The 15,836-nt window shown below is 38.6% G+C and overlaps 1 protein-coding gene across 1 annotated transcript in view; it reads right to left on the bottom strand.

Moving 5' to 3' along the window:
* CSPP1 (centrosome and spindle pole associated protein 1) overlaps positions 1-12,072 on the bottom strand; it is a 106,116-nt gene extending 94,044 nt beyond the window's left edge. Inside the window, exons 1-3 of the mRNA XM_068983446.1 lie at positions 12,019-12,072; positions 4,128-4,236; positions 2,156-2,255 (exon numbers count right to left, since the gene is read on the bottom strand). Coding sequence (XP_068839547.1) covers positions 2,156-2,255; positions 4,128-4,226 — 199 coding nt within the window. The 5' untranslated portion in view covers positions 4,227-4,236; positions 12,019-12,072. The remainder of the gene's footprint in view (positions 1-2,155; positions 2,256-4,127; positions 4,237-12,018) is intronic.
* Between the last annotated feature and the right edge of the window lie 3,764 nt (positions 12,073-15,836).

Raw genomic sequence — 15,836 nt, 5'->3', positions numbered from 1 at the left:
TAGATGGTACAACAAAAAGAACACTAGGAAAAAATATCTAAGTGAAAGCCAATGGACGCCTATATAAAATGATCTCTATGGAATTAGAGAAAAGTCAACTTATTTGAGGTTTAGATGTTAGAATATCTGAACTATGTAATTATTTGCTGTGGGATACAAAAAGGAAAAAAGGTGTCAAAGATGACCACAAAGCCAGCTCACTAACGTTTGAGAGGAGTCAATTTTGTACATGTTGATTCTGAGTCCAAGACATCCAAGTACAGATGTCATTAAAACATTAGACATATGGGTCTGGAGCTCACCAAAGAAACTGGAATTAGGATAGAGATTAAGGAGTAATGAGCACACTAATGTTAAATAAAGCCCTGTGAATGAATAAGGGATACCAGTTAAGGAAGAGGGAGAAGTCATTATCTGTTAAATTGGACTTTAAACTCTACATGATTTGTGAATGTCATAAAGAATAAGTTTTAATATAGTTCTTAAAAATAAAAAACCTAGTTTAAAAATGTAAAAAGTCATCAAAATTAATATTTATTGTCCATCATTAATGGGCCACTTATCTTTTCATACATATTCAACCTCTGCCACAATAACCTTTTAAGATAGACACAATTCTTAAGATGAGGAAACAAAGAGCTTAAATAATTGATGCCAGGTTGCAAAGGCATGACAGCCACATTCCAAAGCAACTCATAACTCCAGAAAGTCACTGATTCACCTTAGTGCTTGAGAGAACCTACTATCAAATTTTCAAAACACTATATCTCAGAATAATTAAATTTTCAATTCATAAAAATTTAGGGCTAGAAGATAATCTAAACCTCTTTATGTTATAAAGAAACTAAGTGCCTTAGAGATTAAGGCACTTAACCAATATAATACTTAGTTCACTAAAGCTACAGGCATGCGTGCGTGCTCAGTCATGTCTGACTCTCTGCAACCCCATGAGCTATATAGCCCACCAGGCTCCTCTATCCATGGGATTTTCCCAGGCAAGAATACTAGAGTGGGTTGTTATTTCCTCCTTCAAAAGCTGTATGCTGCTGCTGCTAAGTCGCTTCAGTCATGTCCGACCCTGTGCAACCCCATAGACGGCAGCCCACCAGGCTCCCCTGTCCCTGGGATTCTCCAGGCAAGAACACTGGAGTGGGTTGCCATTTCCTTCTCCAGTGCATGAAAGTGAAAAGTCAAAGTCGCTCAGTCGTGTCCGACTCTTAATGACCCCATGGACTGCAGCCTACTGGTAGGCTGGCTCCTCTGTCCATGGGATTTTCCAGTCAAGACTACTGGAGTGGGGTGCCATTGCTTTCTCCTCAAAAGCTGTACATTAGCCAATAATTTGTAACAGACTCAGAATGGAAAAGGTTTTCTATATATATGATACTAAAAGTATGGCATTCATTTTGAGCTGTTTTTCTAGTAGAGATAGAGAGCCCACTAAACTATTCAGCAGTCTTTTGGCCAACATCCCCATGTACTCCTAGCAGAATACAAATGCAAAGCAACTAACAACTTAGGAGTATACTCATGGCCATGAAAAGTCATCCACATGAGAATAATGCTTTAACCAAATGGATTAATCATATTTGACTTCTTTGATGTGAAAAAGGTTCAGTTATCATCAGTAATTCACAAGGCAATTTTTAAATATTCATATATTTTCTTAAAAGAAAAAATACACCTACCGAAAAGCTAAAATGAGGTAGTATCCCAAATATTTTCATACCAAACCATAATCAAAGACTCAATATACCTAAATATTAACTTATTTATAATTTCAAAATAGTCATCAGTAATGTTTTCTATCTTTTAAGCATAGTTCTTTGATTTTTATATAAAAGCAAGTCCACCATTATTATTCAACAATTAACACACTTTCTCACACAAATGCCATTCAAAATTTTCAATTATGATACATACTTATTGCTATGATTTCTATAAATCATAACCAAGACAATAACAGTTACAATGAGAACAAGTTTCTCAGTATACATTCTATTTCATATGTAGACCACACTGTCACATACAAGATTCCAGACAGGAAGGAGTTACTAGGATTCAAAAATTGTCTTTTTTTCTGACAAGACAAAGCTCCTTCATAACAGCCTGCTAAGAATATCTTAAATTCAGTTTAGCACACCTAAAGACATACCTAAAGAACCCCTTGTCTGTTGACTGTTTGGTGGTATGTTTTCCTTAGCCATGGAGATTAATATTTTACTGTTTTCAGAAAGCTTCTCTGATGCTTTTCCCTGAAAGAGACATAATATTTACAAAAGCAGTGGGGGAAAAAAAAATTCCAAAAATGTACAATTAATTTCAGTGGTATTTTTAAAACGAAATTTAAGTGTAAGGTTTGAGGAATTACTCAAAGGTATTTATTAGCGCTGCAATGTTCTATTATTTAGCTCACTGACTTATCAACAAATATTCACTGAGTTCCCACCAGATATTGTCCTAGGCATCAAAAACAGGTAGTGAAGAAATACTAAAGGATCTCTGCCATCACAGAGCTTATAAACTACTGTGATAACAAACAAGTGAGTGACACAGAGGAGAAACAGAAAAAAAAAAAAAGAACAACTCTAAGGAGGCCCAGAAATGATAACAGAGGAACTGCAACGCCTGATTGAGTAGGTGATACTTGACCTAAGACTTGAAGATTATTATCTATTTGCTACAGTATTAGAAATCATAATGCTGCTGCTAAGTCGCTTCAGTCGTGTCCAACTCTGTGCGACCCCATAGACGGCAGCCCACCAGGCTCCGCCGTCCCTGGGATTCTCCAGGCAAGAACACTGGAGTGGGTAGAAATGATAATAAAGCTATATTTAAAGCTATCTAATAACTCCCTCCTAAACCTGTCAGTCCTGAGTACTGAAAAATGGTTAAGGGCATAAAATGTGGAGCTGGACACATGAATCCAATCTTGTACGTGCCTGGACGATTTACTTAACCCCTTAAGCCTCATTTTTGGAATCTGTAAAACAAACAAAAATTCTGCCTACTTCACTGAGACTTTATGATTAAATGCTATCATACATGTAAAGTCCTTGGCACAGCTCCTTGTACGTGGCAGGTACTATGGAAGCAAAGACAGTTAAGAGAATAAACACTGGATTCAGGTTGCCAGGGGTCAAAGCCTAGTTCTACTATTCTATCACCTAAGTCTCATACTTAACGTCACTATGTACCAGTTTACTCATTTGGAAAATGACAACAGTACTTATCTCATAGATTCATGATGCAAAGTATCAGTGTAACCGCTAAAGACTTCATGCCTCATCCATAGTTAGCACACAATAAATGTTACCTATATGAATAAAATTATTTTATAATTATGGTGTCTATGTTATTTATCATTTCCACCAGGATACCTCTGTCCAGGGCAAATGCTAAACCAGATGAGACACTGGGACAACAAGAAAAGCAAGACTGTCTTGGGCAAGTCATTATATTCGATTCCTCTAATTAAGATGACCCATATGGCACAGATTAACATACATCCTGTTTCTTATTACACACACTGAGCCTACGGGAAAAAGCACCACATCTGTCTAGACCATGGCTATATTCTCTGAGCCCAGCACAGTACCCAGCAGCCTCAATAAATATCAAAGCTAGAAAAGTTTTAAGAAAGCTTTTACAGACACTGCTTTCAGAAACATTTTAACAGATTTATATTCTGAAAAGTAAATACACAAAAGAAACTATCCTTATAAACTCATTTTTGTAGATTTCAAAAATGTTTAAGATACTGATTCATTAAAAAAATGAACCTTTTCACAAAGAGTATAAGAAATTGCTTTTACATCTCTTCTGTTTATATTCTGAAAGTTCCTTGCATTAGAACTAGTCTCCTAATCTGTTAGGAAGCACATAACTTATTAATTAAAACTCTAATAAGAGAGAAAAGAAACTGTGAGGTACAAAACACCACAGAAGAAAAATTGCATTCAAAATTACTGAAATCTTATCCAGGTTCAGGGTCTCAGACTTAGAATGATAGTACAGTTAAACTAAACTGAAACAGAAGCTTCTCACTCCCAGGATATTTTGCATTTAAAGAGGGTAATCTTCAGACAATTAAATGAAACACGTTAGAAGAAAATTATTATCTTTACCTTCATTTCCATGTACAGTGGTTCACTTTCCAATTCTGCTTTGTCTCTGGCCAATTTGGCTTTTCGCTCTTCAATAAATTCATCCAAATTATCAGCCATTTTGAAGATACTAAAAGTAAAAAAAAAATTTAATAAATTTTTAGGGCTTCCCTGGTGGCCTAGTTGTAAAGAATCCGACTGCCAAGGTAGGAGCCATGAGTTCGATCCCTGATATGGGAAGATCTCACATGCCCTGGAGTAACTAAGCCTGCGTACAACTACTGAGCCTGTGCTCTACAGCCTGGGAGCCACAGGTAACAAGGCCGTGCACCCTAGAGCCCATGCTCCACAACAAAAGAAGCCACCACAATGAGAAGCCCAAGCACCTTAACTGAAGAGCAGCCCCTCTCTCTGCAACTAGAGAAAAGCCTGCACAGCAACGAAGACCCAGCACAGCCAAAAGTAAATAAATTATCTTTTAAAAAAGATCACAGTCTAAATATTAAAAAACCCTTCAGTGAGCATAGCTATATCAGAATATCTTTAGGCTAAATTATTAACATGCAGTCTACATTTAGTACTCAGTGTCAATTATCAAATTGAGGACATCAAACAAGCTTGAATGAAATTTGCCTACCAGCTTTCAATCTCAACTCCCCCCAAAACCTACAACATATTTAAAATATCAGAAAAGAAAATGAATATCAGAAAAGGAAAATGAACAACTACCACCACATCAGAAAAAAAAAAACACCTTTGAACCTTAAATCAAAACTTTTATTAAAATTTATTTTAACCATTTAGAGATAATTCTGACTTACAAAAAAAGCAGCAACAGGAACAGTACAGAGAACACCTGTACATTATTTATCCATTCTCTATTGCTTAAGATCTTACACCTCTTGCTTTACCTCTGTGCACACAAGTTTCTCCTCTTTCCACAATTTTTTCTAAAGTTATTCACAGCATGAATTACATATATCAGTGCTCTTTACCCCTAAACATTTCAGTGTGTATTAAGAATTATTTTCTTACATAATCTCAACATACTTGTCAACTTCAGTAACATTTTTTAATCTATTGTCCATGTTCCAACATTGTCACCTGATCTAATACTACCCACTACACCATATTTTTCTCTCTCTTCCATCTAGGATCCAGTCTAGGTTAGGTATACCATTTCACTATTATGTCTCTTTATTCATCACTTTGCAACATTTCTACAACCTTACTGTCGTTTATGACACTAATATTTTGTAATACAGCCCACCCACCAACTACTCTTTTAACAGAACAGTCCTTATTTGGAGTTTGCCTAATGTTTCTTTGTGACTAAATTCAGGTTATGGATCATCAGAAAGAATATTACATAGGTGAAATGTCCATTACAAGTAGAAGCAGATAAATTAATTATAATATTTTTATTGTTATAATTAATTTATCAGCTTCTACTTGTAATGGACATTGGAGCTCTGTTGGTTTGGGGGTATTATGCCCAACAGTGCTACAAACAGCGAGAATATGTGCCCACATTTCTCTTGGATATATACCTGGGAGTAAGGATTCTAGATCGTAGAGCATGTGTAGCTTCAGTTTTAGCAGACAATACAAAGCTGTAATCCAAAGTTGTTATACCAACTTACATACCCACTAGCAGGTTATGAAGGCTGTAGCTGCTCCACATTCTAGCTAGTGGAGGTGATGGAATTCCAGTTGAGCTCTTTCAAATCCTAAAAGATGATGCTGTGAAAGTGCTGCACTCAATATGCCAGCAAACTTGGAAAACTCAGCAGTGGCCACAGGACTGCAAAAGGTCAGTTTTCATTCCAATTCCAAAGGAAGGCAATGCCAAAGAATGCTCACACTACCACACATTTGCACTCATCTCACATGCTAGTCAAGTAATGCTCAAAATTCTCCAAGCCAGGCTTCAGCAATACATGAACTGTGAACTTCCAGATGTTCAAGCTGGTTTTAGAAAAGACAGAGGAACCAGAGATCAAATTGCCAACATCCACTGGGTCATCGAAAAAGTCAGAGAGTTCCAAAACAACATCTATTTCTGCTTTACTGACTACGCCAAAGCCTCTGACTGTATGGATCACAATAAACTGTGGAAAATTCTGAAAGAGATGGGAATACCAGACCACCTGACCTGCCTCTTGAGAAACCTATATGCAGGTCAGGAAGCAACAGTTAGAACTGGACATGGAACAACAGACGGGTTCCCAATAGGAAAAGGAGTACATCAAGGCCGTATATTGTCACCCTGCTTATTTAACTTTCATGCAGAGTACATCATGAGAAACACTGGACTGGAAGAAGCACGAGCTGGAATCAAGATTGCCGGGAGAAATATCAATAACCTCAGATATGCAGATGACACCACCCTTATGGCAGAAAGTGAAGGAGAACTAAAGGGCCTCTCGATGAAAGTGAAAGAGGAGAGTGAAAAAGTTGGCTTAAAGCTCAACATTCAGAAAACGAAGATCATGGCATCTGGTCCCATCACTTCATGGGAAATAGATGGGGAAACAGTGTCAGACTTTATTTTTTTGGGCTCCAAAATCACTGCAGATGGTGACTGCAGCCATGAAATTAAAAGACACTCACTCCTTGGAAGAAAAGTTATGACCAACCTAGACAGCATATTCAAAAGCAGAGACATTACTTTGCCAACAAAGGTCAAGGCTATGGTTTTTCCAGTGGTCATGTATGGATGTGAGAGCTGGACTGTGAAGAAGGCTGAGCACCAAAGAATTGATGCTTTTGAACTGTGGTGTTGAAGAAGACTCTTGAGAGTCCCTTGGACTGCGAGGAGATCCAACCAGTCCATTCTAAAGGAGATCAGCCCTGGGTGTTCTTTGGAAGGAATGATGCTAAAGCTGAAACTCCAGTACTTTGGCCACCTCATGCGAAGAGTTGACTCATTGGAAAAGACTGATGCTGGGAGGGATTGTGGGCAGGAGGAGAAGGGGACGACAGAGGATGAGATGGCTGGATAGCATCACCGACTCGATGAACGTGAGTTTGAGTGAACTCCTGGAATTGGTGATGGACAGAGAGGCCTGGCGTGCTGCAATTCATGGGGTCGCAAAGAGTTGGACACGACTGAGCGACTGAACTAAACTGAACTGATGTGTCCTAAAGGTGTCAACAATGACAGACACAGGTTCACCTGCTCTTTACTAGTGATGTTACTTTTTATCACATGGTGGTCAAGACTGATCTCTGCATTACTGTTTCCTTGTAAGTAATAAGCAGTCTATAAAATGGTATTTTTACACCATGCAAATATTCTGCTCCTAAACAAAATTTCCAAGATTTAGCATCAACTGGTGATTCTTAATTGATCTAACCTTTGATTCCTGATGCCTGCAAAATGCTAATTTTCCAATTTTATCACTCCCTGCATATATATTTATCAGTTGCCACTGATTTATTTTTCAGTTTATTGCAAGACTTCATGCAATTTTTTTTTTCTATAAGTCCTAGATTTTTTAAATCCAAAGTTGTTGGTTTTCTTGAGGAATAACTTACATGCCACACAACTCACTGATTTAAGTGAACAGAAGTTTTAGTAAATTCACACAGTAGTACAATTATCACCACAGTCATACTTTATAATGCTTCCATAACCCCAAAAAGTTCTCTCATGCCCCTTTGCAGTCTATCCTCACTCCCACCCCTGACTTGGGCATCAAAGATTTGTTTTCTGTCTACTTTTCCCTAATCTTGAAATTTCATATAGACGTCTTTTTTATATGGTTTCTTTCACTTAATGTAATGTTTCCAAGATTCATCCTTATAGTTGCATCTATCAGTAAGCAGTTGTTTTTTACTACTGTGTGTGTTCAGTCACTCAGTTGTGTCCAACTCCCTGCAACCCTATGAACTGTGTGGCCTGCCAAGCTCCTCTGTCCATGGGATTTCTTAGGCAAGAACACTGGAGTGGGTTGCCATTTCCTCCTCCAGGGGATCTGCCCAACCCAGGGATCGAACCCACGTCTCCAGTGTCTCCTGCATGGCAAGCAGATAGCATCCAATTATATGGAAATGTTTTTTATCTATTCATACCTTGGTAGACATTTGAGTTGTTTCCATTTGAAAGCTTGATTAAGAATAACGCTGCTATGAATATCTGTATAGAGGTTTCTATGTGCTTTCAACTCTGTTCTATAAATACCTAGGAGCGGAACTGCTGAGTCATCTGTAACTCTGCTTTAACATTTTGAGAAACTGTTCCCCTCATTCCAACCAGCAGTGTATGAGAGTCGCAATTGCTATATATCCTTGCTAACGCTTGGTACGTTCAGTCTTTTCAACAGTCATTCTAGTGGGTATGTTGAGCTCCCCTGGTGGCTCAGCAGGTAAAGAATCTGCCTGAAATGCAACAGACCCAGGTTCTATCTCTGGGTTGGGAAGATCCCCTAAAGAAGGGAACAGCTACCCACTCCAGTATTCTGGCCTGGATAATTCCATGGACTATATAGTCCATGGGATCACAAAGAGTCGCACACGACTGAGCAACTTTCACTTCACTAGTGGGTATGTTAAAGTTTCTCACTGTGGCTTTAATTTGCATTTCTCTAATGACTATGATGTTGAACATCTTTTCACATCCTTATTCGCATATCCATATAAATAACCATTGGCCCAAAGTCTTCAAATCTTTGGGCCCATTTTTAAAATGAAATTGTTTTCTTATTGAGATGCAAGAAACAAACAAAAAATACTTTTATATAAGCTAGATACAAGTCCTTCATCAAACACGTTTTGTAAATATTTTTTCCCAGTCCGCAGTTTGTTTTCAAATTCTCTTAATGTCTTTTTTTAATACTTTATTTTTTACAGAAGTTTTAGGTTCACAGCAAAATGGAGCATAAGGTACAGGTTTCCCTTTTATCTTCTGCCCTGACTCATGTAGTCTCTTGTCCATTATCAATATCTGCTACCGGAATGGCACAAGTTACAACTGATGAACCTATACTGACACATAATATCACTTTCAGTCTACAGTTTGTATCAGGGTTCATTCTTGGTGCTGTGCATTCTATGGGTCTGGACACATGTACAATGCTATGGATCTACCTTTACTGTATCACACAGAGTAGTTTCACTGCCCTAAAAGTGCTCTGTATTCCACCTTTTCATTTCTCCCTCCCCTCTAGCCACTGTCTATCGCTGATCTTTTTACTGTCTCCATAGTTCTGCCTTTTCCAGAATGTCATATGGTTGTAAACACACAGTATGTAGCCTATTCAGACTGGCTTCCTTCACTTACTATTACATACTACTAAGGTTTCTCATCGGAGAAGGCAATGGCACCCCACTCCAGTACTCTTGCCTGGAAAATCCCATGGATGGAGGAGCCTGGTAGGCTGCAGTCCATGGGGTCGTGAAGAGTTGGACACGACTGAGCGACTTCACTTTGACTTTTCACTTTCATGCGTAGGAGAAGGAAATGGTTTCTCATTGTCTTCTTATGGCTTTTTAGCTCATTTCTTTATAGCACTGAAAAGTATTCCAGTGTCAGGATGTACCACACTTTTATCCATTCCTTCACCCCACACTGAAGGCTAGCATGGTTGCTTTCAGATTTTGACAATTATAAATAAAGCAGCTATAAACACGTGCAGTGATGTCTTCCAACCAGCAAACGTTTTTAAATTTTATGAAGTCTAATTTATCTATTTATCAACAATTTTTAATCAATTGTTTGTGCCTTTTGCATCATATGTAAGAAACTTTTGCCTAACAAATATTTTCTTCTCTGTTTCCAAATCCTAAATGATGATGCTGTTAAAGTGCTGCACTCAGTATGCCAGCACTCATGATACCAGCAAATTTGGAAAAATCAGAATGGCCACAGGACTGGAAAGGTCAGTCTTCACTCCAACCCCAAAGAAAGGCAATACCAAACAATGTTCAAATTACTTTACAACTGCACTCATTTCACATGTTAGAAAGATTATCCTCAAAATCCTTCAAGCTAGGTTTCAACAGTACGTGAACAGAGAACTTTTACAGATGTACAAGCCAGATTTAGGAAAGGCAGAGAAACGAGAAACCAAATTGCCAATATATGCTGAATCATAGAAAAACCAAAGGAATTCCAAAAAACAACTACACTGCTTCACTGACTATACTAAAGCCTTTGACTGTGTGGATCACAACAAAGTATGGAATATTCTTAAAGAGATGGGAATACCAGACCACCTTACTTGCCACCTGAGAAATCTGTATGCAGGTCAAGAAGCAACAGGGAAGCCTGGTGTGCAGCAATTCATGGGGTCACAAAGAGTCGGACACGACTTAGTGACTGAACAACAATGTTTTCTTTTAGAAGTTTTATAACCACCTATCTTACATGTATTATTTCTTACATCTTATACCCATGATCCATTTCAAATGTTTACGGTAAGGGTCATCAATGTTCAATTGTCTGCATCTGGATATAAATTCCAGCACCAGTTTTTGAAAAAACTATCTTTTTCTCACTGAAACTAATTTATTTTTAAATAAATCCTTGAAAAAATCCACAAAAATTAATGACTAATTCAATGTCTGGCAAGAAAGGAGCCAGTGATAACTGAAGTTTTAAGTCCTGGAAACTAAACATTAATAGACTCCTGGACAGAAATAAGTCAGAAGAAGCTGGGTAGTTTGGCAAGGTTTGGTTTCACTGTGTTAAGTTACAGTTAGTCACTGATGATGACCAACTAGCTCATGGAAATTTCCAACAGATTCAAGAGGACCACATTAGAAATCTATGTTTAAAAGTTAATAATTTTAAAGACAATAGTTGAAGATCTGGAAAATTAAGGCAGACAGGTACAAAAGATGATCCAGAACTAAATGATAGTAATGTTCATTTGAGGTGGTAACAGAAGAATTGAAGCTGGGGTGTTGGGGTAGGGAGTACAAAGAAGGAATAATTAAAAGAGGATACAAAGCAAAACCCAATGTAATTTACAGAAGAAAAAAAATGAGAAAAAAAAGTAGTAAACAATATTAAATGCAAGAGAGCTAACCAAAAAGGCATCCACAAAATTTAATGTTTGGAAAGTGAAAGTCATTCAGTCATGTCCAACTCTTTGCAACCCCATGCACTGTACAGTCCATGGAATTCTCCAGTCCATGGAATTCTGAGTGAGTAGCTTTTCCCTTCTCCAGGGGATCTTCCCAACCCAGGGATCAAACCCAGGTCTCCCCATTGCAGGCAGATTCTTTACCAGCGGAGCCACCAGGGAAGCCCTTAATGTTTGGAGGACAATAATAATTTGAAGAAATGTAGAAAAGCAAGTTTTACCTAAAAGAAGTATGTTGAAATTTATATTACTTTAGTTAAGTAGTACATAATGTGAACTTCATTTTATTATTTACTTCCAAAAAGAACACTGATTTTAAAATGTGGCCTTAGCAAAATATATTGCAAACCAAGAAGAGTTAAGTGCAGTTTTTCACAAAAGAGCTTTTTGTAATAAAAATTCAAAATAGTTCAACAGCAAACAGTAGTTTCAAGTGAAAATGTCACTTTTTAAAACCTAGTTTTCTTAAGTATTTTATATCTGAAAAAAATAAAAAATAATGATGGGAGAATACATACATAATAATATAATTTGCTATAGGATTTTATAAAGAATTTAAGCAGAAATGTCTTTAAATCTAAAAACAAAAACCGTTTAACAGGCCTCTTTCACTCTGTTAAAGAGTTAATTAAGGTCTGTTAATAATTATCAGTTTAACATGCTCATTTCTTAATTCTAACCAAACCTTGAATCTATAAATAAGTGGATTTCTCTTTATTATAATAACATCAATTATAAATTCTAGAACTGATTTCACTGAACAGCTATCATAGCAATAAACATTTCTAAGCAGTGGTAGTGAGTATAAAACGTATCAGTACCTTAGCTGGGATTTCCTTGGTGTCCAGTGGCTAAGACTCAGCCCTCCCAATGCAGGAGGCTCAGGTTCAGTCTCTGGTCAGGAAATTAGATTCCACTTGCTGCAACTAACTAAGAGTTCACATGCCCCTAAGACAAGACGCAGCCAAAATGAATAAATAAGTAAATATTTTTTTAAAGATGCCATAGTTAAAATATAAAATTTAAAAATATATATATATATAAAATTTAGCAGATATAAGTACATGTTTAATTATCTCTAATTTTGCCCTGCTGTCTAACCTGATTAGAGTATAACATCTCAAATATTAAATCGAAGAGTCAAAAATACTAGTAAGCATTCTTCTGGTAATAATACCCTCCAAAGAACACCATGCACATTACTATAGTTAAACTAACTGGGTTTATTACTCATCAAATTGAGGGATGTCAACGCCACCATGGAGAACTCAGGAGTATCTTATTAAGAAGGTGTTAACAATTATACAGTGGAAGTAAGAAATAGATTTAAGGGACTAGATCTGATAAACAGAATGCCTGATGAACTATGGACAGAGGTTTGCGACACTGTACTAGAGACGGGAAGCAAGACCACACGCAAGAAAAAGAAATGGAAAACAGTAAAACGGCTGTCTGAGGATGCCTTACAAATAGCTGTGAAAAGAAGAGAAGCCAAAAGCAAAGGAGAAAAGGAAAGATATACCCATATGAATGCAGAGTTCCAAAGACCAGCAAGGAGAGGTAAGAAAGCCTTCCTCAGTGATCAGTGCAAAGAAATAGAGAAAAACAATAGAATGGGAAAGACTAGAGATCTCTTCAAGAAATCAGAGATACCAAGGGACCATTTCATGCAAAGATGGGTTCAATAAAGGACAGAAATGGTATGGACCTAACAGACGCAGAAGATAAGAAGAAGAGGTGGCAAGAATACACAGAAGAACTGTACAAGAAAGAATTCATGACCCAGATAATCACGACGGTGTAATCACTCACCTAGAGTCAGACATCCTGGAATGTGAAGTCAAGAGGGCCTTAGAAAACATCACTATGAACAAAGCTAGTGGAGGTGATGGAATCCCAGTTCAGCTATTTCAAATCCTAAAGATGATGCTGTGAAAGTGCTGCACTCGATATGCCAGCAAACTTGGAAAACTCAGCAGTGGCCACAGGACTGGAAAAGGTCAGTTTTCATTCCAATTCCAAAGAAAGGCAATGCCAAAGAATGCTCAAACTACCACATATTTGCATTCATCTCACATGCTCAAAATTCTCCAAGCCAAAATTCAACAGTACGTGAACCGTGAACTTCCAGATGTTCAAGCTGGTTTTAGAAAAGGCAGAGGAACCAGAGATCGAATTGCTAACATCTGCTGGATCATCAAAAAAGCAAGAGAATTCCAGGAAAACATCTATTTCTGCTTTATTGACTATGCCAAAGCCTTTGACTGTGTGGATCACAATAAACTGTGGAAAATTCTGAAAGAGATGGGACTACCAGACCACCTGACCTGCCTCTTGAGAAATCTGTATGTAGATAAGGAAGCAACAGTTAGAACTGGACATGGAACAACAGACTGGTTCCAAATAGGAAAAGGAGTACATCAAGGCTGTATATTGTCACTGTGCTTATTTAACTTATATGCAAAGTACATCATGAGAAACACTGGGCTAGATGAAACACAAGCTGGAATCAAGATTGCTGGGAGAAATATCAATAACCTCAGATATGCAGATGACACCATTCTTTTGGCAGAAAGTGAAGGAGAACTAAAGAGCCTCTTGATGAAAGTGAAAGAGGAGAGTGAAAAAGTTGGCTTAAAGCTCAACATTCAGAAAACAAAGATCATGGCATCTGGTCCCATCACTTCATGGGAAATAGATGGGAAAACAGTGGAAACAGTGAGAGACTTTTTATCTTTTTAGGCTCCAAAATCACTGCAGCCATGAAATTAAAAGACGCTTACTCCTTGGAAGAAAAGTTATGACCAACCTAGACAGTATATTCAAAAGCAGAGACATTACTTTGCCAACAAAGGTTAGTCTAGTCAAAGCTATGGTTTTTCCAATAGTCATGTATGGATGTGAGAGTTGGAATATAAAGAAAGCTGAGAGCCAAAGAATTGATGCTTTTGAACTGTGGTGTTGGGGAAGACTTTTTAGAGTCCCTTGGACTGCAAGGAGATCCAACCAGTGCATCCTAAAGGAGATCAGTCCTGAACTTTCACTGGAAGGACTCATGCTAAGCTGAAACTCCAATACTTTGGCCACCTGATACAAAGAACTAACACATTTCAAAAGACCCTGTTGCTGGGAAAGATTGGAGGCAGGAGGAGAAGGGGATGACAGAAGATAAGATGGTTGGATGGTATCACTGACTTTAACAGACATGAGTTCAAGTAAACTCTGGGAGTTGGTGATGAACAGGGAGGAGTGGCGTGCTCCAGTCCATGGGGTTGCAGAGAGTTGGACACGACCGATAGACTGAAGTGAACTAAAGAAAGAGTCATAGGTTGGGCTTGTATTAGTTGATTTGGGGGAGGGCTTCAGGAAGGTGTTAGTGGTAAAGAATCCACCCACTTTCTTGTAGGAGATGCAAGAGATACGGGTTCAATCCCTGGGTCGGGAAGATCCCCTGGAGGAGGAAATGGCAACCCACTCCTACCAGGGTCCAGCCCCAGTTGGATCCAGGGCATCCTCAGGGGGACGGCGTCAGCGACCTAGACAAATAATTTATTTAGAGATATAGAAAGAGATAAAGAAGGAATATAGCAGTTAGGAAAATATAGGAGAGAAAGAGGCTGATACTCCTTGGTTTACGCAGAAAGCCAATAAAGCCTCAGACAAAAGACTTGTTCTGTTCACACAGGCCACAGGCGTCCACTTGAATAGCGGAGGGTGCCCTGCCTTGGGCTCCCTCCCGTGTGGGTCTTAGAAGCCCAAGCAGGAAAGTAAACTCAGGGGGCCTCTACGCCCCAGGGAGTCAGCCTGAAAAGAAGATAAAGGAAGAAACAAAGAAAGACACGGGGAGACCAAGCTTGAGTGAGCGAGGCCCAAACTTTATTTTCCAGGAAAGCTTATATACCTTGAGTTGTACACTGAAAATAATGGAAGACGCATAGTCATGCAGGGTCAGCAGTCGGATATACAAAGATCTTCGGTGATTTACATCATCTTCTGGCCAGGGCGCCTGCTAACATCTTATGACCCTTTCTGATAATGATTAGTCAGCCAGAAAACTCATTTTCTCCAAAGGTGATTTTTCTAAAGTCAGGCGCCACCCTCCGAAAGCACTAGATAAGGTTGCATTCCTTTAGGGTAAAGGTGAAGTGGGCTATAGCATAGGAGGAATTTATTAACTCAAGGTCTAATGTAGTTAAATCAAAGGACATTGTTCACAAGCTTTAGAGAAAAGTGGTCAGGGATAGACCCCCGTTAACGTCAGAAGTGTTGGTGAGAGGCATGATATAGTAAAACAGACAAGATTCTGGTTTTGGGGTAGATGCTCGAGAGGGTTCAGGGGGGTCCCTCGAGGCCTGATCTTGCCTTTGCCCGTCAGGTCTCTTCCTCAGGACCTTTGCCATGGGTGTGATCTCCCATGCTGGCTCCCGGCACACTCTAGTACTCTTGCCTGGGAAACCCCATGGGCAGAAGAGCCTGGAAGGTTATAGTCCATGGAGTCACAAAGAGTCAAACATGACTGAGCACACACTAGCTAGCTAGCTTAAGGAAGCAGAGCTTTGCTCAGTACTAAATGCTGTCAGGCTGCTGCTGCTAAGTCGCTTCAGTTGTGTCCGACTCTGTGCAAGCCCATAGACGGCAG

The sequence above is a fragment of the Capricornis sumatraensis genome, chromosome 11 (genome assembly GCF_032405125.1).
Source record: "Capricornis sumatraensis isolate serow.1 chromosome 11, serow.2, whole genome shotgun sequence".
Lineage (NCBI taxonomy): Eukaryota > Metazoa > Chordata > Mammalia > Artiodactyla > Bovidae > Capricornis > Capricornis sumatraensis.
The sequence above is the reverse complement of the archived record's forward strand: the minus strand, read 5'-3'. Positions and strand labels throughout refer to the sequence as shown.